Source organism: Felis catus, chromosome X (genome assembly GCF_018350175.1).
Source record: "Felis catus isolate Fca126 chromosome X, F.catus_Fca126_mat1.0, whole genome shotgun sequence".
NCBI classification, from domain to species: domain Eukaryota; kingdom Metazoa; phylum Chordata; class Mammalia; order Carnivora; family Felidae; genus Felis; species Felis catus.
Window position 1 is genome coordinate 71,072,201 of NC_058386.1, and position 24,795 is coordinate 71,096,995.

At 38.9% G+C, this 24,795-nt stretch overlaps 1 protein-coding gene across 1 annotated transcript in view; it reads right to left on the reverse strand.

The window, feature by feature from the left end:
- LOC111558675 overlaps nucleotides 1-24,795 on the reverse strand; it is a 105,546-nt gene that overhangs the window by 42,618 nt on the left and 38,133 nt on the right. Inside the window, exons 3-4 of the mRNA XM_045050383.1 lie at nucleotides 2,627-2,748; nucleotides 710-2,220 (exon numbers count right to left, since the gene is read on the reverse strand). Of these exons, the coding sequence (XP_044906318.1) occupies nucleotides 710-2,220; nucleotides 2,627-2,748 (1,633 nt within the window). The remainder of the gene's footprint in view (nucleotides 1-709; nucleotides 2,221-2,626; nucleotides 2,749-24,795) is intronic.

The window sequence follows — 24,795 nt, forward strand, 5'->3', positions numbered from 1 at the left end:
GAATTGTAGCTAAAGGACTCTGTGGAAAATGAATAATACGAAGAAAAACATTTTATGAAATGATAATAGTTCCTTTGTTTTAAGCATACCTTAATGCAATGGTTTAGGAAATGGAGAATTATAATGATGTAGTGTGAAGTAAAAGTAAATGTGACTAACAAGGTAAATGCCAACTATCTATTGAGAATTATGCAGCTTTTATAATAATTTTGAGAGAAGCAAGTTAAGCTGGATGTCTGTATAGTTAGGCTTGGATACTACTTTTCACACCAACTAATAATGGGGAAAAGTTTACGAGCAATTTCTACTGACCCATTCCAGAACAATCGGAGCAAAATTTAGCATGCTGTTTTCTAGGCACAAATAACCATATTTGCTAATAATTCTCTAATTTTTATTCTTTTATGAAGTAGATAAAGAGAGATGATTTGTCTAATTTTATTGAATATTTTAAGTAACCTCTACACCCAACATGGGGCTTCAATTTACAACCCCAAGATCAAGAGTCACATGCTCTACAGACTGAGCGAGCCAGGTGCTCCTATTTGCCTAATTTTCAAAAGTGAATGGAAATCTAGAATGAAGATGCCTTTTCTCTGAGCTTCTGATGAAATGATCTCAGGCCCAAACCCGTTAAAGCTACTGACATTTTGTAATTGTCACCATGTTATTAATTATACTTTCAAAAGTCACACATATTTAGGCTTACCCTGAGGACGATTATCCTTCTTGCGAGCACCAAGCCTTTGTGCTTCATTTTCTGAGTAAACGGGGTGTCTTTCATTGTGAAATACAATCTTGTGCTCTTGTTCACTGTCAGATGTTATGAGATACCTTTTCTTGTCTTCATCTGTTTGAAGTCTCTTATTTTCAAATATCAGACACTGTTCCTTCGCCATATCCATCATAAGTCTTTCACTTTCAAACTCATTTTTATGTCTTTTATTTTCAGAATCTGCTAGATATTTTCCAGAATTGGGGTCTATTTGATGTCTTTCAAAGCTATCCCAACGTTTTTGAGGGTCATCCCTACATTTTCCAGAGCTATGCTGAATTCTTTCAGACCTGAATTGATATCTTCCAGAGCTATCCCAACATCTACCATAGTCAAAGTTCAATTTTTGTCTTTCAGAGTCAGTCCAGCATCTTTTAGATTCAAACCTGAGGCCCATCCATAAACTTTCCAAGTCAGAGGCCCTCTGGCAATTTTCAGCCTTAATTGTGTGTTTCACTGAATCAGAGACCATCTCTGGGCTTTCAGAATCTAAGTCATTCGTATGTCTTTCTGACCAAGAATCCATCCTGCATCCCTCAGTATCAGTGCTGAACTGGAATGTTTTAGCATCCATGACACATTTCACAGCTGTTGAGGCTAGCCCATATCTTTCTGAGTCTGAGTCCATCTCACATGGTTCAGAATCAGATTCCATTATATATCTCTTAGATCTTATCTTTTCCTGGTGTTTTTCTTCCCCCATCAGACATACTGACGATGCAGAAGCTGAGTCCATTTCATCTCTATCCATGTCTGAGTCTATCACATACCTCTCAGAAGCAGAGAGCATCCAGTGTTGTTTGGTCTCCATCAACATTTTCGGAGATTCCATCAGGCTTTTTACAGAATCTGAAGCTATTTGACATTTTTCTGCCTTTAGCGGGTGTTTCACAGATGCAGAAGCCATAGGGGATTTTTCTAAGTCTGAATCCATCTCAGGTCTTTCACTGTCTGAGTTCAACCCATATTTTTCAGAGTCAGAGTCTGCCAAACATTTTTCTGAATCTGAGTCCATCCAGTGTTCAAAAGAGTCAGAGTCCATCTGGCATTGTTCAACTCCCACTAGCTGTTGCTCTGACTCCATCAGGTCTTTCATAGAACTTGAAGCCACCTGGTATTTTTCTGCTTCTTGTAGTTGTTTCACAGAGTTTGAGTCCATGAGACGTTTTTCTGAGTCTGAGTCCATTTCCCATATTATTGAATCAGAGTCTTTTGAGTGCTGTTCCAAGTCAGAGTCCAAACCAATGCCTCTATCAGAGTCAGAATCAATCACACATCTTTCAGAGCCAGATTCCAGCAAGGGGGTGTCACTTTCAATTATTTTTAGGTCTTGGAGACTTTTATAGTCCAAAGAACCCGTTGAAATTTCAGAAATTTTTGTATCAGAAGCTTCTGTTTCAGACTTTCTTCCTTCATCATGTGATATCACAATTGCTCCTTCATTACTTAAAGAAAGACAAACATGAACACCTTAAAAATATTCATCAAATGTTAAATGTTTTCTCTGTTGAAAACCTTTCTGTGTGAAAATACTATAGAGTACACATTTCTATCAGGTTGTAGAAAGTAAGAAACACCACCAACATTCTTGTGAACAAATTGGAATAGTATCAGTGTAAGCAGATTTTACACTTGCATTTACCCTTACATTAACTGTTTTCCATTACAGCTGAAAGTAATAGCCTGCCTAGGACACTCTCTTGAAATGTACTATTTTCTTGTTCCTTTCTAATCAATGAATCATTATTTTGGGACTTGAATATCATGTTAAGAATGTAGTGGAAAATAAAACAAACTTTCTATATTCTACACCAAGTTAAGGTTGTAGATCTGGTTTTTAGTGAGGCTTACCTTGGAGTGTTGAGCCTTTCTGGGGAAAAATATTCAAATTTTTCTGGTACTATTTCAATTGGAAGGGACACATCTTGAAGTGAGAATATAAGTTCACTTGATGAATTAGTTGTAGTTATTGGCTGTAAAAGCAAAATAAATCATAAACCAAGTTATAAATTCTCGGTTGCATTTACCATGAAAAATAGCACACTTAGTAATTTTGATTGAGGGGAGTATATCACTTCATTAGCTTCACTTGTGCTTGAGGGAAAGTCATAGTGAGAACCTCTTCCAAAGTAAAACTTCAGAATTAATATTTAAGTATAAGGGCAGACATGATAGATATGTTGTAAGGTGTGTTCCTAGCCTCTACCTTTCCAAGAACTAATGGCCATTCCCAAAGCTGCATTGGTACTGTTACCCAGTCCCTTGGTTGTAGGTAGCTGGAATTTTACCCAAATTGGAGTAGATTCTCTTTACTTGGGATTTAGAGTTAGAATTCGGGTGTTTTTCTGCTGTGTTTGAAGTGTGGACAGGCATTCTCAGGCACTACGAGAAAACAGTCTGTCATATTCCTAGAGAAGTAGAAAAAAGTCAAGAAGCAGAGAATGTGAAGAATAAAACAGCCATACATAAAGGAAGTTGAAACCACATATCATATGCCTCTAGACAGACGAAAACATTTTTACATGGGTTCCTGATTCCAGTTCCTCCTAAATATTTACTTTCTGTCCTTGAGTTCTCTATGGTAATGATGATTCTTGACTTAAGTTCTTATCACCCTCCTTTTGTTTTTTCTCAAGGTAGTATGAATGGGGTTCTGTTTCTCTCAACCAAAAGGAGCCTTCAGGGACATCATAGTTGCTGTTAATATTTTATTGTTAGCCTTCACATATAACATACCTTAAAAATGTGTCTTTTAGACAAATAAGGAGTCCAAGCACAGGAGAAGAGAAAGTTAAAAAAATGAACAAAATGAATTTTATCTACACAAAAGATTTACTCCATTTTCAATAAAACCCGTGCAAAAAATAGACTTATAATGTGACATTTAGGTATGATATAAGAAAAAAAAATTCCACGAGGTTTAATATACTCTATAATTGATTATAACAAAAGATTTAGAATGTCCTGTCTTAGCAGACAACTGTGAGGCTCACATGAAGTAGCGATTAAGAGAAAACACTCACTATGAAAACTGGTAAGACATAACGTGTAAAGGAAATAAAATGTTGATTTATATGGCAAACAAACATGAACAATACTGAAATTTTCACACCCTAGGAGAGGTAGATAAGAAATAAATTTCATGTGCTTCTAAACATTCGTCTAAAACATGCCAGTACTCAGAATTTCTTTTACTCCTAGTCTCAAATCATAGTAATAGCTTTTCTATTATGACTCCAATTCACTAGTTTTCATTAGTTTGAAAGTCAAGACAAAAAATTAAAGGGTGAGGAAAAATATAAGCAAACTTTATTCAACTAAACATAATATATGCTTAATAAAATAATATTTGCCTTTATGAATTTGCAACTAATATCCTTTCATGTATTGGATTTATCAGGATACCTGGCCTCCTCAGGAACTATATAGATAATGTTTCTATTCTTTCCAAAAGAACCAAAGGCAGCTACATATTCTACTACATGATAAACAAATCTAACAGAAAACACAATAAATATGGAAGTCACAGTGGTTATTTAGGATTGTCATACTTCCTGACGTTTGGGGACTTTGACTATAACAAACATTTATGTCTGCTTTTTGGAAAACTAAACCAAATATCTTCTTTAGTAAGAATACTTTCAAAGATGGTGTAGAGTATCAGAAGGGTTAAGTGTTCTTCCTGGTAATACCACTTTCCAGAGGTGACACTTTTGAAATAAATATTTTCTGCTAGCTGATTAAACTTCAACTAACATCAAAAGAGGGTAAAAGATATTTATAAATTAATTAGAACTTTGTAAAAGCTAATCTATCTTTATCTCTAAGGCTATGCTTTCCTGAGAACTGTAATTCTGAACAGTACTGATTTCTAATTGAGAGAAAAAAATGCTATGAAAACTAAACTCAATTAGATTGTTAAATAAATGTCTCCAACTAATGAATCTGTAAAAATTTCCCCCTCTTTCTAGAAAGTTGCTTCTTTCCTCTAAAGCATTAATGTACAGTTTTGGGGTGCCTAGGTGGCTCAGTCGGTTGAGCGTCTGACTTTGGCTCAGGTCATGATCTTGCGGCTTGTGGGTTCAGGCCCCACATTGGGCTCTGTGCGGACAGCTAAGAGCCTGGAGCCTGCTTCTGATTCTGTGTCTCCCTCTCTCTCTCTACCCTTCCCCCACTCACACTCTCTCTCTCAAAATAAATAAACATTAAAAAAAAGAATTAATGTACACTTTTATACTGTACACTAAACTGATTTTTAGTTAAGTCCGTAAAACTCTGTCCAAAGGTTTATATCCACATTTTCCTTTATTTATATCTATTTTTACTGCATCTTATATAGAACAAAGTTGTAATTTTATCGAATAATCTTAACAGATTACTTTAGCCATTAAGAAGAATAAATTTATTAGACCATTTCCTGATCTGATGACATCAGTGCCATGGCCACACACCTATAATATATAATTGTATTCTAGTTAGCCACTGTTCTAAAAGAAATAGACTCACTGTTATCTAGGCCTCAGAGTCTAACAGCTGACTCCCAGGCAAACTTCTAGGTGCATGGGGAATGTGAAGATAACAAAAAGGTTCGGTTAATAAGCTATATAGAAAGGTTTTGCTCCATAATGTTTTTTTTTTTAGTAAAAAGTATTTTTGTGTAATTAATGTTAATCTTAATGCAATTATATGATAAGGAAGTCATAGCATGTGATTTGAAAAATTTTGAGGATGCCAAGTCTTCAATAGGGAGTTTTAGAGCACAGTAAGAATCCCCTTTACTTTCTAAAAGAAGTAAGATCCAGGGGCACCCGAGTAGCTCATCTGACTTTGTCCCCAGCGATCTAGCAGTTCATGAGTTCAAGCTCCACACCTGGCTCACTGCTGTCAGTGCAAAGCCACTTCAGATCCTCTGTCTCCCTCTCTCTGACGCTCCCCTGCTTGCACTCTCTCAAAAATAAATGAAATATTCATTGTTAGGGCACTTGTTGGGATGAGTACTGGGTGTTGTATGTAAGCGAATTTGACAATAAATTGTATTCATAAATAAATAAATATAAAAAATTTTTAAAAATCTAAAAAAGAAATAAACGAACTAAGGTCTGTACTTATGAAACTTAACTCTTAAATGGTCCTCCTTGTGGTAAACTATCCCCATCATTGTACATGGTACATTTCCCTAGAGGTTTACTTTGGGAAAGCATCACTTGTAAGAATTCCCATTTGCTATTCAATTTCAAGGAAAGAAACCAGAATATTCAAGTATTTTAATAAGCACCCAAAGTAGAGCCCAGTTTAAGAAAACACGAGCTAGGAGGGAGGGAAGATGGCGGCGTAGGAGGACTCTGGGCTCACCGCGCGTCCTGCTGATCACTTAGATTCCACCAACACCTGACTGAATAACGCAGAAAACCGCCAGAGGATTAGCAGAACGGAGTCTCCGGAGCCAAGCGCAGACAAGAGGCCCACGGAAGAGGGTAGGAAGGGCGGCGAGGTGGTGCGCGCTCCACGGACGGGCGGGAGGGAGCCGGGGCGGAGGGGCTGCTCGCTGGCCAAGCAGAGCCCCCGAGTCTGGCTTGCAAAAGCGGAGGGGCCTGACAGACTGAGTTCCCACAAGAAGCGCCACTTAGCGTCTGGGAGGTCATAAGTTAACAGCTCTGCTCAGAAAGCGGGAAGGCTGGAGGACAAAGGGAGGGAGAGCTGCTGAGCCCCCTGACGACAGAGCTCAGTTTGGTGGGGAACAAAGGTGCTTGCCAGCGCCATCTCCCCCGCCCATCCCCCAGCCAAAATCCCAAAGAGAACCAGTTCCTGCCAGGGAACTTGCTGGCTCCGCGCAAACACCCAACTCTGCGCTTCTGCGGAGCCAAACCTCCTGCAGCGGATCTGACTCCCTCCTGCTGCCACAGGGCCCCTCCTGAAGTGGATCACCTAAGGAGAAGTGAGCTAAGCCTGCCCCTCCTGCCCCCGTGCACCTTGCCTACCCACCCCAGCTAATACGCCAGATCCCCAGCATCACAAGCCTGGCAGTGTGCAAGTAGCCCAGATGGGCCACGCCACCCCACAGTGAATCCTGCCCCTAGGAGAGGGAAAGAGAAGGCACACACCAGTCTGACTGTGGCCCCAGCGGTGGGCTGGAGGCAGACATCAGGTCTGACTGCGGCTCCGCCTACCACCTCCAGTTATACACCACAGCACAGGGGAAGTGCCCTGCAGGTCCTCACCACGCCAGGGACTATCCAAAATGACCAAGTGGAAGAATTCCCCTCAGAAGAATCTCCAGGAAATAACAACAGCTAATGAACTGATCAAAAAGGATTTAAATAATATAACAGAAAGTGAATTTAGAATAATAGTCATAAAATTAATCGCTGGGCTTGAAAACAGTATACAGGACAGCAGAGAATCTCTTGCTACACAGATCAAGGGACTAAGGAGCAGTCACGAGGAGCTGAAAAACACTTTAAACGAAATGCATAACAAAATGGAAACCACCACGGTTCAGATTGAAGAGGCAGAGGAGAGAATAGGTGAACTAGAAGATAAAGTTATGGAAAAAGAGGAAGCTGAGAGAAAGAGAGATAAAAAAATCCAGGAGTATGAGGGGAAAATTAGAGAACTAAGTGATACACTAAAAAGAAATAATATACGCATAATTGGTATCCCAGAGGAGGAAGAGAGAGGGAAAGGTGCTGAAGGGGTACTTGAAGAAATTATAGCTGAGAACTTCCGTGAACTGGGGAAGGAAAAAGGCATTGAAATCCAAGTGGCACAGAGAACTCCCTTCAGACGTAACTTGAATCGATCTTCTGCACGACATATCATAGTGAAACTGGCAAAATACAAGGATAAAGAGAAAATTCTGAAAGCAGCAAGGGGTAAAGGTGCCCTCACATATAAAGGGAGACCTATAAGACTCCTGACTGATCTCTCTTTTGAAACTTGGCAGGCCAGAAAGAATTGGCACGAGATTTTCAGGGTGCTAGACAGAAAAAATATGCAGCCGAGAATCCTTTACCCAGCAAGTCTGTCATTTAGAATAGAAGGAGAGATAAAGGTTTTCCCAAACAAACAAAAACTGAAGGAATTTGTCACCACTAAACCAGCCCTACAAGAGATCCTAAGGGGGACCCTGTGAGACAAAGTCCCAGAGACATCACTACAAGCATAAAACATACAGACATCACAATGACTCTAAACCCGTATCTTTCTATAATAACATACAGTCATCACATACATACAAAACATACAGTATCTCTAAACCTGTATCTTTCTATAATAACATACAGTCATCACATACATACAAAACATACAGTCATCACAATGACTCTAAACCCGTATCTTTCTATAATAACACTGAATGTAAATGGATTAAATGCACCAACCAAAAGACATAAGGTATCAGAATGGATAAAAAAACAAGACCCATCTATTTGCTGTCTACAAGAGACTCATTTTAGACCTGAGGACACCTTTAGATTGAGAGTGAGGGGATGGAGAACTATTTATCATGCTACTGGAAGCAAAAAGAAAGCTGGAGTAGCCATACTTATATCAGACAAACTGGACTTTAAATTAAAGACTGTAACAAGAGATGAAGAAGGACATTATATAATAGTTACAGGGTCTATTCATCAGGAAGAGCTAACAATTATAAATGTCTATGCGCCAAATACCGCCCAAATATATAAAACAATTACTCATAAACATAAGCAACCTTATTGATAAGAATGTGGTAATTGCAGGGGACTTTAACACCCCACTTACAGAAATGAATAGATCATCTAGACACATGGTCAATAAAGAAACAGGGGCCCTGAATGAGACATTGGATCAGATGGACTTGACAGATATATTTAGAACTCTGCATCCCAAAGCAACAGAATAGACTTTCTTCTCGAGTGCATATGGAACATTCTCCACGATAGATCATATACTGGGTCACAAAACAGCCCTTCATAAGTTTACAAGAATTGAAATCATACCATGCATACTTTCAGACCACAATGCTATGAAGCTTGAAATCAACCACAGAAAAAAGTCTGGAAAACCTCCAAAAGCATGGAGGTTAAAGAACACCCTACTAACGAATGAGTGGGTCAACCAGGCAATTAGAGAAGAAATTAAAAAATACATGGAAACAAACGAAAATGAAAATACAACAATCCAAACGCTTTGGGACGCAGCGAAGGCAGTCCTGAGAGGAAAATACATTGCAATCCAGGCCTATCTCAAGAAACAAGAAAAATCCCAAATACAAAACCTAACAGCACACCTAAAGGAACTAGAAGCAGAACAGCAAAGGCAGCCTAAACCCAGCAGAAGAAGAGAAATCATAAAGATCAGAGCAGAAATAAACAATATAGAATCTAAAAAAACTGTAGAGCAGATCAACGAAACCAAGAGTTGGTTTTTTGAAAAAATAAACAAAACTGACAAACCTCTAGCCAGGCTTCTCAAAAAGAAAAGGGAGATGACCCAAATAGATAAAATCATGAATGAAAATGGAATTATTACAACCAATCCCTCAGAGATACAAACAATTATCAGGGAATACTATGAAAAATTATATGCCAACAAATTGGACAACCTGGAAGAAATGGACCAATTCCTGAACACCCACCCTCTTCCAAAACTCAATCAGGAGGAAATAGAAAGCTTGAACAGACCCATAACCAGCGAAGAAATTGAATCGGTTATCAAAAATCTCCCAACAAATAAGAGTCCGGGACCAGATGCCTTCCCAGGGGAGTTCTACCAGACATTTAAAGCAGAGATAATACCTATCCTTCTCAAGCTATTCCAAGAAATTGAAAGGGAAGAAAAACTTCCAGACTCATTCTATGAAGCCAGTATTACTTTGATTCCTAAAGCAGACAGAGACACAGTAAAAAAAGAGAACTACAGGCCAATATCCTTGATGAATATGGATGCAAAAATTCTCAATAAGATACTAGCAAATCGAATTCAACGGCATACAAAAAGAATGATTCACCATGATCAAGTGGGATTCATTCCTGGGATGCACGGCTGGTTCAACATTCGCAAATCAATCAACGTGATACATCACATTAACAAAAAAAAGAGAAGAACCATATGATCCTGTCAATCGATGCAGAAAAGGCCTTTGACAAAATCCAGCACCCTTTCTTAATAAAAACCCTTGAGAAAGTCGGGATAGAAGGAACATACTTAAAGATCATCAAAGCCTTTTATGAAAAGCCCACAGCTAACATCATCCTCAACGGGGAAAAACTGAGAGCTTTTTCCCTGAGATCAGGAACACGACAGGGATGCCCACTCTCACCGCTGCTGTTTAACATAGTGCTGGAAGTTCTAGCATCAGCAATCAGACAACAAAAGGAAATCAAAGGCATCAAAATTGGCAAAGATGAAGTCAAGCTTTCGCTTTTTGCAGATGACATGATATTATACGTGGAAAATCCGATAGACTCCACCAAAAGTCTGCTAGAACTGATGCAAGAATTCAGCAAAGTTGCAGGATACAAAATCAATGTACAGAAATCAGTTGCATTCTTATACACTAACAATGACGCAACAGAAAGACAAATAAAGAAACTGATCCCATTCACAATTGCACCAAGAAGCATAAAATACCTAGGAGTAAATCTAACCAAAGATGTAAAGGATCTGTATGCTGAAAACTATAGAAAGCTTATGAAGGTAATTGAAAAAGATTTAAAGAAATGGAAAGACATTCCCTGCTCGTGGATTGGAAAAATAAATATTGTCAAAATGTCAATACTACCCAAAGCTATCTACACATTCAATGCAATCCCAATCAAAATTGCACCAGCATTCTTCTCGAAACTAGAACAAGCAATCCTAAAATTCATATGGAAACACAAAAGGCCCCGAATAGCCAAAGGAATTTTGAAGAAGAAGACCAAAGCAGGAGGCATCACAATCCCAGACTTTAGCCTCTACTACAAAGCTGTCATCATCAAGACAGCATGGTATTGGCACAAAAACAGACACATAGACCAATGGAATAGAATAGAAACCCCAGAACTAGACCCACAAACGTATGGCCAACTCATCTTTGACAAAGCAGGAAAGAACATCCAATGGAAAAAAGACAGCCTCTTTAACAAATGGTGCTGGGAGAACTGGACAGCAACATGCAGAAGGTTGAAACTAGACCACTTTCTCACACCATTCACAAAAATAAACTCAAAATGGATAAAGGACCTGAATGTGAGACAGGAAACCATCAAAACCTTAGAGGAGAAAGAAGGAAAAGACCTCTCTGACCTCAGCCGTAGCAATCTCTTACTCGACACATCCCCAAAGCAAGGGAATTAAAAGCAAAAGTGAATTACTGGGACCTTATGAAGATAAAAAGCTTCTGCATAGCAAAGGAAACAACCAACAAAACGAAAAGGCAACCAACGGAATGGGAAAAGATATTTGCAAATGACATATCGGACAAAGGGCTAGTATCCAAAATCTATAAAGAGCTCACCAAACTCCACACCCGAAAAACAAATAACCCAGTGAAGAAATGGGAAGAAAACATGAATAGACACTTCTCTAAAGAAGACATCTGGATGGCCAATAGGCACATGAAAAGATGTTCAGCGTCGCTCCTTATCAGGGAAATACAAATCAAAACCACACTCAGGTATCACCTCACGCCAGTCAGAGTGGCCAAAATGAACAAATCAGGAGACTATAGATGCTGGAGAGGATGTGGAGAAACGGGAACCCTCTTGCACTGTTGGTGGGAATGCAAATTGGTGCAGCCGCTCTGGAAAGCAGTGTGGAGGTTCCTCAGAAAATTAAAAATAGTCCTACCCTATGACCCAGCAATAGCACTGCTAGGAATTTATCCAAGGGATACAGGAGTACTGATGCATAGGGGCACTTGTACCCCAATGTTCATAGCAGCACTCTCAACAATAAACAAATTATGGAAAGAGCCTAAATGTCCATCAACTGATGAATGGATAAAGAAATTGTGGTTTATATACACAATGGAATACTACGTGGCAATGAGAAAAAATGAAATATGGCCTTTTGTAGCAACATGGATGGAACTGGAGAGTGTCCTGCTAAGTGAAATAAGCCATACAGAGAAAGACAGATACATATGGTTTCACTCTTATGTGGATCCTGAGAAACTTAACAGAAACCCATGGGGGAGGGGAAGGAAAAAAAAAGAGGTTAGAGTGGGAGAGAGCCAAAGCATAAGAGACTGTTAAAAACTGAGAACAAACTGAGGGTTGATGGGAGGTGGGAGGGAGGAGAGGGTGGGTGATGGGTATTGAAGAGGGCACCTTTTGGGATGAGCACTGGGTGTTGTATGGAAACCAATTTGACAATAAATTTCATATATAAAATAAAAAAATAAAATAAAATAAAATCACAAGGCAATGAAAAAGAAAAGAAAAAAGTATAGAAGACACCAAAGAAACCCTTGTTTCAGAGATTAAAGAATAAAGCTTGCTGAAAAAAGGCAATCACCAAAAGTTATACATTTCATGATTCCATTTATATAACATCTTTGAAATGACAAAAATATAGAAGTGCATAACACGTTGGTGGTTGTCAAGATTAAAGAGGGGGTGGAGGAAGGAGGGAAGTGGGTGTGGCTGCAGAAGGACAACATGAATGATTCTTGCCTTAATAGAAATGTTTTGAATCTTGACTGTATCAATGTCAATATCCTGCCTGTGATATTGTACTATAGTTTTGCCATATAGAGAAAGGGTAAGGATATATGGGATCTCTCTGTATGTGGATCTACAATCATCTTAAAATAAAAAGTTAATTAAAAAAAGACCTAAAATCTAGTCAGAATGAAATAAAAAATTATATAACTGAGATGCCAAACAACTGGATACAGTCACCATGAGGATTGAAGAAGCAGAGGAGAGAATAGATGACAAAGAAGATAAAATTATGGAAAATAATGAAGCTGAAAAAAAGAGGGAAAGAAAATTATTAGATAATAATAGGAGACTTAGAGAACTAATTGATTCAATGAAATGAAACAATATCCATATCATGGGAGTCCAAGAAGAATAAGAGTGGTAAAAGGGGCAGAAGGTTTATTTGAATATATATAGCTAAGAACTTCCCTAATCTGGGGAAGGAAACAGTCATCCAAGTCCAAGAGGCACAGACAAATGTCTTCAAAATAAACAAAAACAGGTCAAAACCACGACATATCATAGTGAAACTTGCAAAATAAAAGTTAAAGAGAGAATTCTGAAAAAAGCTAGGGACAAAAGTTCTTAAACTACAAGGGTAGACACATAAAGGTAGCAGCAGACCTGTCCTCTGAAACTTTGCAGGCCAGAAGGGAATGGCAGGAAATTTTCAATGTGCTTAATGGGAAAAATACTCTTCCAAGAATTCTTTATTCAGCAAAAATATCTGTATGCTGAAAACTATAGAAAGCTTATGAAAGAAATTGAAGAGGACACAAATAAATGGAAAAACATTCCATATGCATGGATTGGAAGAATAAATATTGTTTAAATGTCTATACTACCCAAAGCAATCTACATTCAATGCAATTCCTATCAAAACAACACCAGAATTCTTCACAGAGCTAGAAGAAACATTTCTAAAATTTGCATATAACCAGAAAAGACCCTGAATAGCTGAAGTAATGTTAAAAAGAAAACCAAAGCTGGAGGCATCCCAATTCCAGACTTGCATTAAAATAAATGAATAATGTACTTTAAAAATATAAAATAAAATAATCATTTACTATGATCAAGGGCGATTTATTCCTAGGCTGATCTGCAAATCAATCAATGTGATACACGTGACACACCACATTAATAAAAGAAAGAATAAGAACCATATTATTCTCTCAATACATTATTCCCAATGCAGAAAAAGCATTTGAGAAAGTGTAACATCCATTCATGATAAAAACTCTCAACAAAGGAGGCTTACAGGGAATACACCTCAACATAATAAAATCCATATATGACAAACCCACAGGTAACATCACCCTTAATGGGGGAAAACTGAGAGTATTTCTTCTACAGTCAGGAAGAAGACAGGGATATCCATTCTCACCACTGTTATTTAACATAATTCTGGAAGTCCTAGCCACAGTCATCAGACAACAAAAAGAAATAAGATATATTCAAATTTGCACAGAAGTTTCACTATTTGCAGATGACATGCTAATCTATATAGAAAACCTAAAAGACTCCACCAAAAAATTGCTAGAACTGATACACGAATTCAGTGAAGTCACAGAACAATATCAATGCACAGAAATCTGTTGCATTTCTATACACGAATAATGAAGCAGCAGAAAGAGAAATCAAGGAGTCGATCCCAGGCATAATTTCACCAAAAAAAAAAAAAAACCACAAAACATAAAATACCAAGGAATAAACCTAGACATAGAGGTAAAAGATATGTACTCCAAAAACTATAAAACACTGATGAAAGCAATTGAAGATGACACAAAAAAATGGAAAAACATTCCATGCTCATGGATATGAAGAACAAATATTGTTAAAATGTCTATAATGCCCAAATCAATCTACACATTTAATGCAATCCCTATTAAATACCAACAGCACTGTTCACAGAGCTAGAACAAATAATTATAAAATTTATATGGAACCACAAAAAAAAACCCAAATAGCCAAAGCAATCGAAAAGAAAAGCAATGTTGGAGGCATTACAATACCAGACTTCAAGTTATATTACATATGTGTATTCAAGAAGACAGTATGGTAGTGGCACAAAAATAGACACATAGATCAAAGGAACAGAATAGAAAACCTATGAATGAATGCCCAACTATATGGTCAATTAATCATCAACAAACAAAGAATGAATATCTAATGGGAAAAAGTGTTTTCAACAAAGGTTGAGAAAACTGGACAACAACATGCAAAAGGATGGAACTGTACCACTTTCTTACACCATACACAAAAATAAATTCAAAATGGATTAAAGTCCTAAATGTGAGTCGGGACACCATTACAATTCTGGAGTAGAATATAGTAAGTAACCTGTTGGACATCAACCATAGCAACTTCTTACTAGATATGTCTCCTGAGGCAAGAGAAAGAAAAGCAAAAATAATATTCCAGTGTATATATGTTTTTATTCCATATATACATACATATATATTGGGACTTCATCAAAATAAAAACTTCTAAGGGATAATAAAAATGTAGCAAAATAATAATAAAATAATAGTCAAATAAAAACAGCAAAGGAAACAATTAACAAAACTAAAAGGCAACCTTCAGAATGAGAAAAGATATTTGCAAATGCTTTATCTAATAAGGGCTAGTATCCAAAATATACAAGTAACTTATAAAACTGAACACCCAAAACAAGTAATCCTGTTTTTAAAAAAATGGGCAAAAGATATGAATAGACCTTTTTCCAGAGAAGACATATAGATGGTCACAGACACATAAAAAGATGTTCAATATTATTTATCATCAAGGAAATGCAAATCAAAGGCACAATGAGATATCATCTCATACCTGTTCAGAATAGCTAAAATTAATAACACAGGAAACAATAGATGTTGGTGAGCATGCAGAGAAAGGGAAATCCTCTTACACTAATGGTGGGAATGCAAAATGGTTCAGCCACTCTGGAAAAACAGTATGGAGTTTCCTGAAAAAGTTAAAAATATAACTATCCTACAATCCAGAAATTATGCCATAAGTATTTACCAAAGGATGGAAAAATGCTACTTCAAAGGGATACATATGCCTTGATGCTTATAGCAGCATTATTAAAATTATTCAAATTATGGAAGGAGCTCAAATGTCCAATGACTGATGAATGTATAAAGATGTATATATGTAGACACACACATATTTATTTATTTACTTATTTATTTATATTTATATTTATATTTATATTTATATTTATATTATATATATGTATGTATGTATGGAATAAAAACATACATACACTGGAATATTACTCAGCCTCGTAAAAGGATGAAGTCTTGCCATTTGCAATGATGTGGTTGGAGCTAGAGAGTATTATACTAAATAAAATAATTCAGTCAGATAAAGTCAAATGCCATATGATTTCAGTCATATGTTGCATTTAAGAAACAAACATAGAAAGAAAGAGAAGCAAACCAAGAAACAGACTCTTAACTATAAAGAGCAAACTGATGGTTACCAGAAGAGAATTGGGTGGCAGAATGGGTTAAATAGGTGATGGGGATTAAGGAGGGCAGGTAGAGATATACAGACAATTGTTGTCAATGCCTTTTTCTGTAGTTACAGGCCCCAGGAGTTTTTTGAGCAGGAGATGACACATAAGGAGTATTTCTCATGTATCAGCTTGTTACACTGTGTTTGGGCATGGGTCCATGTATAATGAAGTGGACTTTATGTGGACTTGGACTTTAGAAACTTGAACAGCACCCCCCAGAACTAGGATACAAATTAGAAATTATTGTCAGATATTAAGTAGTTGTCAATGGTATTAATGAAAAAGATAGTGATGGCTAATGTAGACCATGAGGCAGTGTAGGGGATGAAGTCTCTCATTTGGGTAAGATTATCCACCAGCCTTAGAGGAGGGTTTTAGGGAAGGTATGTATGTGTGTGTGTGAAGGCAGGGAATGGATTTCACTCCATCCATGTGTGTATGTGAAGGGAGGGAGAGTGAGAAAGTAAGGGATAAAATATAGACCCAGAATATGTCCTAAGACCACTGAGAGTCTGGGAGATGAAGAAGTCAACCGTCTGGAATATGAAATCATATTGTAAACTTTTTGATGGTGATTAAGGAGTGCACTTGTGATGAGCACCAGGAGTTGCATGAAAGTGTTGAATGACTATATTGTACGCCTGAATCTAATTTTACACTGTATGTTAACTAACTGGAATTTAGATAAAAAATTTTGAAAAATTAAGTTGTACACCTTAAATATATTTTTAATTGTCAATTATATCTCAATAAAGCTGGGAGGGTGGGGAATAAGCCAAGCTTCTCCTGCAAGTGGTCTCCTATTGAAGGTGTCTTGTTTGATGTAGGGTGTTATAGGTTCAATTGTGTCCCCAAAATATATGCTGAAGTCCCAACCCTTAGTACCTCAGAGTATGACCTTATTTGAAAATAGGGTTGTTGCAGATGAAATTAGTTAAGATGTGGTCATACTGTAATATGGCAGACCTTTAATCCAATATAAATGGTATCCTTATTAAAAAGAAGAAGAAGACAAGGGTGGGGGATAGAATCTCCTGGGATTACAAAGGTGGAGATTGAAGTAATCAGCTGCAAGCCAAGGAGCACAAAGGATGATGCCACTGCCTGAAGCTAGGAAGAGGCAAGAATGAATTCTACCTAGAGTCTCAGAGGAAGCATGGCTCTGCTGATACCTTAATTTTACACTTCTAGCCTCTAGAACTGAGAAAATAAATTTATGTTTTTTTAAGCCACCCACTTTTTGGTACTTTGTTATGGCAGCTCTAGGAAACTAATAGGTAGAGCCATCAAAGTCCCTGTGAATTGAGTTCAATTTAAAAAAAAATTAATGTTTATTTATTTTTGAGAGAGAGAGACAGAGAGACACACAGAGAAACAGAGCACGAGCAGGGGAGGGGCAGAGAGAGGGGGACACAGAATCCGAAGCAGGCTCCAGGCTCTGAGTTGTCAGCACAGTCTTATGCAGGGCCCTGAACTCACGAACCACAATATTATGACCTGAGCCAAGGTCAGATGCTTAACTGAAATGAGCCACCCAGGCGCCGCAACTGAGTTCAACTTTTTGAATGAGGTGTAGTGTCCAACAAGAGAGGCTGTGCATTAGTGGATGCTGTCAACGACAAACCTGGCTTGGACATAGCAGCCCTTAACATGTAACACACATCTTCTCAGTGCTGCCCCTTGGTGGCTATGAAGTTCAGCTACATAGTCTTACATAGATTTATTGGTCTCCTGCCCATGTTAGATAGTAGGGTTGGATAGTTGTAATGGTTTAGGACATGATGACTTTAAAAAATAAGGTATTCTTCATTGTTCCTGGCATTCTAGTGTCTCTTTCCTTTCACATTCAAACTTCATTAAATGATAATTATTTGTACTCACAATCTTGACTACTCTAACCTCTTCCACTATATGACTATGGTCATCCCCCTCCCCTCCACTCTCAGACCTCATAGTCCAATGTCCCAATTCCATTAGAACCCTGCTTTGTTAAAGAAATGATAAATAGGGGCGCCTGGGTGGCGTAGTCGGTTAAGCGTCCGACTTTAGCCAGGTCACGATCTGGCGGTCCGTGAGTTCGAGCCCTGCGTCGGGCTCTGGGCTGATGGCTCAGAGCCTGGAGCCTGTTTCCGATTCTGTGTCTCCCTCTCTCTCTGCCCCTCCCCCGTTCATGCTCTGTCTCTCTCTGTCCCAAAAATAAATAAACGTTGAAAAAAAATTAAAAAAAAAAGAAATGATAAATAATCTCAAAATAAGGCTTCAGTTAATGATAAAGTCTTCATGTCCATGTTAGCAAGCATGTTTCATCAGGGTCTAACAAGGTTTCAACCCACAGGTCTCGTAGATCTGTGACTCCCATATTTTGCCTCCTAGTTGGCTATTAATGTATAAACTGACCCGTGTTTAAATACCAGCACTGGGGCTTCTGATATTAGAATGCAACAAAAAAAGGTAGGAACATCTAAAAAGAATCAGAAAACTTGTATTTGACATAAGATGTAATCACAATAAAATTTCATACATACAACCATTTTTATCAATAACTTTTCTTTCAATAGAAGTTAGGGGCAAACCTACATATGTCACTTTCCCATCTCACTAAGACTGCTGCAACACCATTTGCATAACTCAGTCTGCTTCCATTTGGATATGATTAATCACAATGCCATCTTGATCTTTCATAAAATTACGGAATGTGAGATCCTGTAATGAATTTATATATCACCTAGTTCCACTCTTATTTCACAATGTGTAAAAATTGAGGCCCAGAAAGAGGAATTGGCTTATACAGGACCATTAGCTATTAAGATAAGACCTAGAATTGCAGTCTCCTGACTCCCAGTCTTAACAATCTTCTACTTTGTCATACTGCTAATAAGGATCATTATGAAAAACAAGTCCCAATGGGGTGAACATTTAGTTTCCCATTTCTTTTTTTTTTTTGTTTGTTTGGTTTGTTTTTTTTTAATATATGAAATTTATTGTCAGATTGGTTTCAATACAACACCCAGGGCTCATCCCAAAGGTGCCCTCCACAATACCCATCACCCACCCTCCCCTCCCTCCCACCCCCCATCAACCCTCAGTTTGTTCTCAGTTTTTAACAGTCTCTTATGCTTTGGCTCTCTCCCACTCTAACCTCTTTTTTTTTTTCCTTCCCCTCCCCCATGGGATCCTGTTAAGTTTCTCAGGATCCACATAAGAGTGAAACCATATGTATCTTTCTCTGTATGGCTTATTTCACTTAGCAGGACACTCTCCAGTTCCATCCATGTTGCTACAAAAGGCCATATTTCATTTTTTCTCATTGCCACGTAGTATTCCATTGTGTATATAAACCACAATTTCTTTATCCATTCATCAGTTGATGGACATTTAGGCTCTTTCCATAATTTGGCTATTGTTGACAGTGCTGCTATGAACATTGGGGTACAAGTGCCCCTATGCATCAGTACTCCTGTATCCCTTGGGTAAATTCCTAGCAGTGCTATTGCTGGGTCATAGGGTAGGTCTATTTTTAATTTTCTGAGGAACCTCCACACTACTTTCCAGAGCGGCTGCACCAATTTGCATTCCCACCAACAGTGCAAGAGGGTTCCCGTTTCTCCACCTCCTCTCCAGCATCTATAGTCTCCTGATTTGTTCACTTTGGCCACTCTGACTGGCGTGAGGTGATATCTGAGTGTGGTTTTGATTTGTATTTCCCTGATAAGGAGCGACGCTGAACATCTTTTCATGTGCCTATTGGCCATCCGGATGTCTTCTTTAGAGAAGTGTCTATTCATGTTTTCTGCCCATTTCTTCACTGGGTTATTTGTTTTCCGGGTGTGGAGATTGGTGAGCTCTTTATAGGTTTTGGATACTAGCCCTTTGTCCAATATGTCATTTGCAAACATCTTTTCCCATTCCGTTGGTTGCCTTTTCGTTTTGTTGGTTGTTTCCTTTGCTGTGCAGAAGCTTTTTATCTTCATAAGGTCCCAGTAATTCACTTTTGCTTTTAATTCCCTTGCCTTTGGGGATGTGTCAAGTAAGAGATTGCTACGGCTGAGGTCAGAGAGGTCTTCTCCTGCTTTCTCCTCTAAGGTTTTGATGGTTTCCTGTCTCACATTTAGGTCCTTTATCCATTTTGAGTTTATTTTTGTGAATGGTGTGAGAAAGTGGTCTAGTTTCAACCTTCTGCATGTTGCTGTCCAGTTCTCCCAGCACCATTTGTTAAAGAGGCTGTCTTTTTTCCATTGGATGTTCTTTCCTGCTTTGTCAAAGATGAGTTGGCCATACGTTTGTGGGTCTAGTTCTGGGGTTTCTATTCTATTCCAGTGGACTATGTGTCTGTTTTTGTGCCAATACCATGCTGTCTTGATGATGACAGCTTTGTAGTAGAGGCTAAAGTCTGGGATTGTGATGCCTCCTGCTTTGGTCTTCTTCTTCAAAATTACTTTGGCTATTTGGGGCCTTTTGTGGTTCCATATGAATTTCAGGATTGCTTGTTCTAGTTTCGAGAAGAATGCTGGTGCAATTTTGATTGGGATTGCATTGAATGTGTAGATAGCTTTGGGTAGTATTGACATTTTAACAATATTTATTCTTCCAATCCATGAGCACAGAATGTTTTTCCATTTCTTTAAATCTTCTTCAATTACCTTCATAAGCTTTCTATAGTTTTCAGCATACAGATCTTTTACATCTTTGGTTAGATTTATTCCTAGGTATTTTATGCTTCTTGGTGCAATTGTGAATGGGATCAGTTTCTTTATTTGTCTTTCTGTTGCTTCATTGTTAGTGTATAAGAATGCAACTGATTTCTGTACATTGATTTTGTATCCTGCAACTTTGCTGAATTCTTGTATCAGTTCTAGCAGACTTTTGGTGGAGTCTATCGGATTTTCCATGTATAATATCATGTCATCTGCAAAAAGTGAAAGCTTGAATTCATCTTTGCCAATTTGGATGCCTTTGATTTCCTTTTGTTGTCTGATTGCTGATGCTAGAACTTCCAGCACTATGTTCAACAACAGCGGTGAGAGTGGGCATCCCTGTCGTGTTCCTGATCTCAGGGAAAAAGCTCTCAGTTTTTCCCCGTTGAGGATGATGTTAGCTGTGGGCTTTTCATAAATGGCTTTGATGATGTTTAAGTATGTTCCCTCTGTTCCGACTATCTCAAGGGTTTTTATTAAGAAAGGGTGCTGGATTTTGTCAAAGGCCTTTTCTGCATCCATTGACAGGATCATATGGTTCTTCTCTTTTTTTTGTTAATGTGATGTATCACGTTGATTGATTTGCGAATGTTGAACCAGCCGTGCATCCCAGGAATGAATCCCACTTGATCATGGTGAATCATTCTTTTTATATGCCGTTGAATTCGGTTTGCTAGTATCTTATTGAGAATTTTTGCATCCATATTAATCAGGGATATTGGCCTGTAGTTCTCTTTTTTTACTGGGTCTCTGTCTGGTATAGGAATCAAAGTAATACTGGCTTCATAGAATGTGTCTGGAAATTTTCCTTCCCTTTCAATTTCTTGGAATACCTTCAGAAGGATAGGTATTATCTCTGCTTTAAACGTCTGGTAGAACTCCGCTGGGAAGCCATCTGGTCCTGGACTCTTATTTGTTGGGAGATTTTTGATAACCGATTCAATTTCTTCGCTGGTTATGGGTCTGTTCACGCTTTCTATTTCCTCCTGATTGAGTTTTGAAAGAGTGTGGGTGTTTAGGAATTTGTCCATTTCTTCCAGGTTTTCCAATTTGTTGGCATATAATTTTTCATAGCATTCCCTGAAAATTATTTGTATCTCTGAGGGATTGGTTGTAATAATTCCATTTTCATTCATGATTTTATCTATTTGGGTCATCTCCCTTTTCTTTTTGAGAAGCCTGGCTAGAGGTTTGTCAGTTTTGTTTATTTTTTCAAAAAACCAACTCCTGGTTTCGTTGATCTGCTCTACAGTTTTTTTAGATTCTATATTGTTTATTTCTGCTCTGATCTTTATGATTTCTCTTCTTCTGCTGAGTTTAGGCTGCCTTTGCTGTTCTGCTTCTAGTTCCTTTAGGTGTGCTGTTAGATTTTGTATTTGGGATTTTTCTTGTTTCTTGAGATAGGCCTGGATTGCAATGTATTTTCCTCTCAGGACTGCCTTCGCTGTGTCCCAAAGCGTTTGGATTGTTGTATTTTCATTTTCGTTTGTTTCCATATATTTTTTAATTTCTTCTCTAATTGGCTGGTTTACCCACTCATTCGTTAGTAGGGTGTTCTTTAACCTCCAGACTTTTTCCTGTGGTTGATTTCAAGCTTCATAGCATTGTGGTCTGAAAGTATGCATGGTATAATTTCAATTCTTGTAAACTTATGAAGGGCTGTTTTGTGACACAGTATATGATCTATCTTGGAGAATGTGCCATGTGCACTCGAGAAGAAAGTCTATTCTGTTGCTTTGGGATGCAGAGTTCTAAATATATCTGTCAAGTCCATCTGATCCAATGTCTCATTCAGGGACCTTGTTTCTTTATTGACCATGTGTCTGGATGATCTATCCATTTCTGTAAGTGGAGTGTTAAAGTCCCCTGCAATTACCACATTCTTATCCATAAGGTTGCTTATGTTTATGAGTAATTGTTTTATATATTTGGGGGCTCCGGTATTCGGTGCATAGACATTTATAATTGTTAGCTCTTCCTGATGGATAGACCCTGTAATGATTATATAATGCCCTTCTTCATCTCTTGTTACAGCCTCTAATTTAAAGTCTAGTTTGTCTGATATAAGTATGGCTACTCCAGCTTTCTTTTTGCTTCCAGTCGCATGATAAATAGTTCTCCATCCCCTCACTCTCAATCTAAAGGTGTCCTCAGGTCTAAAATGAGTCTCTTGTAGACAGCAAATAGATGGGTCTTGTTTTAATCCATTCTGATACCCTATGTCTTTTGGTTGGCGCATTTAATCCATTTACATTCAGTGTTATTATAGAAAGATATGGGATTAGAGTCATTGTGATGTCTATGTTTTATGGTTGTAGTGATGTCTCTGGTACTTTGTCTCACAGGGTCCCCCTTAGGATCTCTTGTAGGGCTGGTTTAGTGGTGACAAATTCTTTCAGTTTTTCTTTGTTTGGGAAAACCTTTATCTCTCCTTCTATTCTAAATGACAGACTTGCTAGATAAAGGATTCTCGGCTGCATATTTTTTCTGTTTAGCACACTGAAGATCTCGTGCCAATTCTTTCTGGCCTGCCAAGTTTCAAAAGAGAGATCAGTCACGAGTCTTATAGGTCTCCCTTTATATGTGAGGGCACGTTTATCCCTTGCTGCTTTCAGAATTTTCTCTTTATCCTTGTATTATGCCAGTTTCACTATGATATGTCGTGCAGAAGAACGATTCGAGTTATGTCTGAAGGGAGTTCTCTGTGCCTCTTGGATTTCAATGCCTTTTTCCTTCCCCAGTTCAGGGAAGTTCTCAGCCATAATTTCTTCAAGTACCCCTTCAGCACCTTTCCCTCTCTCTTCCTCCTCTGGGATACCAATTATGCGTATATTATTTCTTTTTAGTGTATCACTTAGTTCTCTAATTTTCCCCTCATACTCCTGGATTTTTTTTTATCTCTCTTTCTCTCAGCTTCCTCTTTTTCCATAATTTTATCTTCTAGTTCACCTATTCTCTCCTCTGCCTCTTCAATCTGAGCTGTCTTCGTTTCCATATTGTTTTGCATTTCGTTTAAAGCGCTTTTCAGCTCCTCGTGACTGTTCCTTAGTCCCTTGATCTCTGTAGCAAGAGATTCTCTGCTGTCCTCTGTACTGTTTTCAAGCCCAGCGATTAATTTTATGACTATTTTTCTAAATTCACTTTCTGTTATATTATTTAAATCCTTTTTGATCAGTTCATTAGCTGTTATTTCCTGGAGATTCTTCTGAGGGGAATTCTTCCACTTGGGCATTTTGCATGGTCCCTGGCATGGTGAGGACCTGCAGGGCACTTCCCCTGTGCTGTGGTGTATAACTGGAGTTGGTGGGTGGGGCCGCAGTCAGACCTGATGTCTGCCCCCAGCCCACCGCTGGGGCCACAGTCAGACTGGTGTGTGCCTTCTCTTCCCCTCTCCTAGGGGCGGGATTCACTGTGGGGTGGCGTGACCCATCTGAGCTACTTGTACACTGCCAGGCTTGTGATGCTGGGGATCTGGCATATTAGCTGGGGTGGGTAGGCAAGGTGCACGGGGGCAGGAGGGGCAGGCTTAGCTCGCTTCTCCTTAGGTGATCCACTTCAGGAGGGGCCCTGTGGCAGCGGGAGGGAGTCAGATCCACTGCCGGAGGTTTGGCTCCGCAGAAGCACAGAGTTGGGTGTTTGCACGGAGCGAGCAAGTTCCCTGGCAGGAACTGGTTCCCTTTGGGATTTTGGCTGGGGGATGGGCGGGGGAGATGGCGCTGGCGAGCCCCTTTGTTCCCCACCAAACTGAGCTCTGTTGTCAGGGGGCTCAGCAGCTCTCCTTCCCTTTGTCCTCCAGTCTTCCCGCTTTCCGAGCAGAGCTGTTAACTTATGACCTCCTAGACGCTAAGTTGCGCTTGCTGTCGGAACACAGTCCGTCAGGCCCCTCCGCTTTTGCCAGCCAGACTCGGGGAGTCTGCTTGGGTGGCGAGCCACCCCTCCGCCCCGGCTCCCTCCCGCCAGTCCGTGGAGTGTGCACCGCTTCGCCGCCCTTCCTACCCTCTTCCGTGGGCCTCTCATTGCCCTTGGCTTCGGAGACTCCGTTCTGCTAATCTTCTGGCGGTTTTCTGGGTTATTTAGGCAGGTGTAGGTGGAATCTAAGTGATCAGCAGGACGCGGGTGAGCCCAGCATCCTCCTAG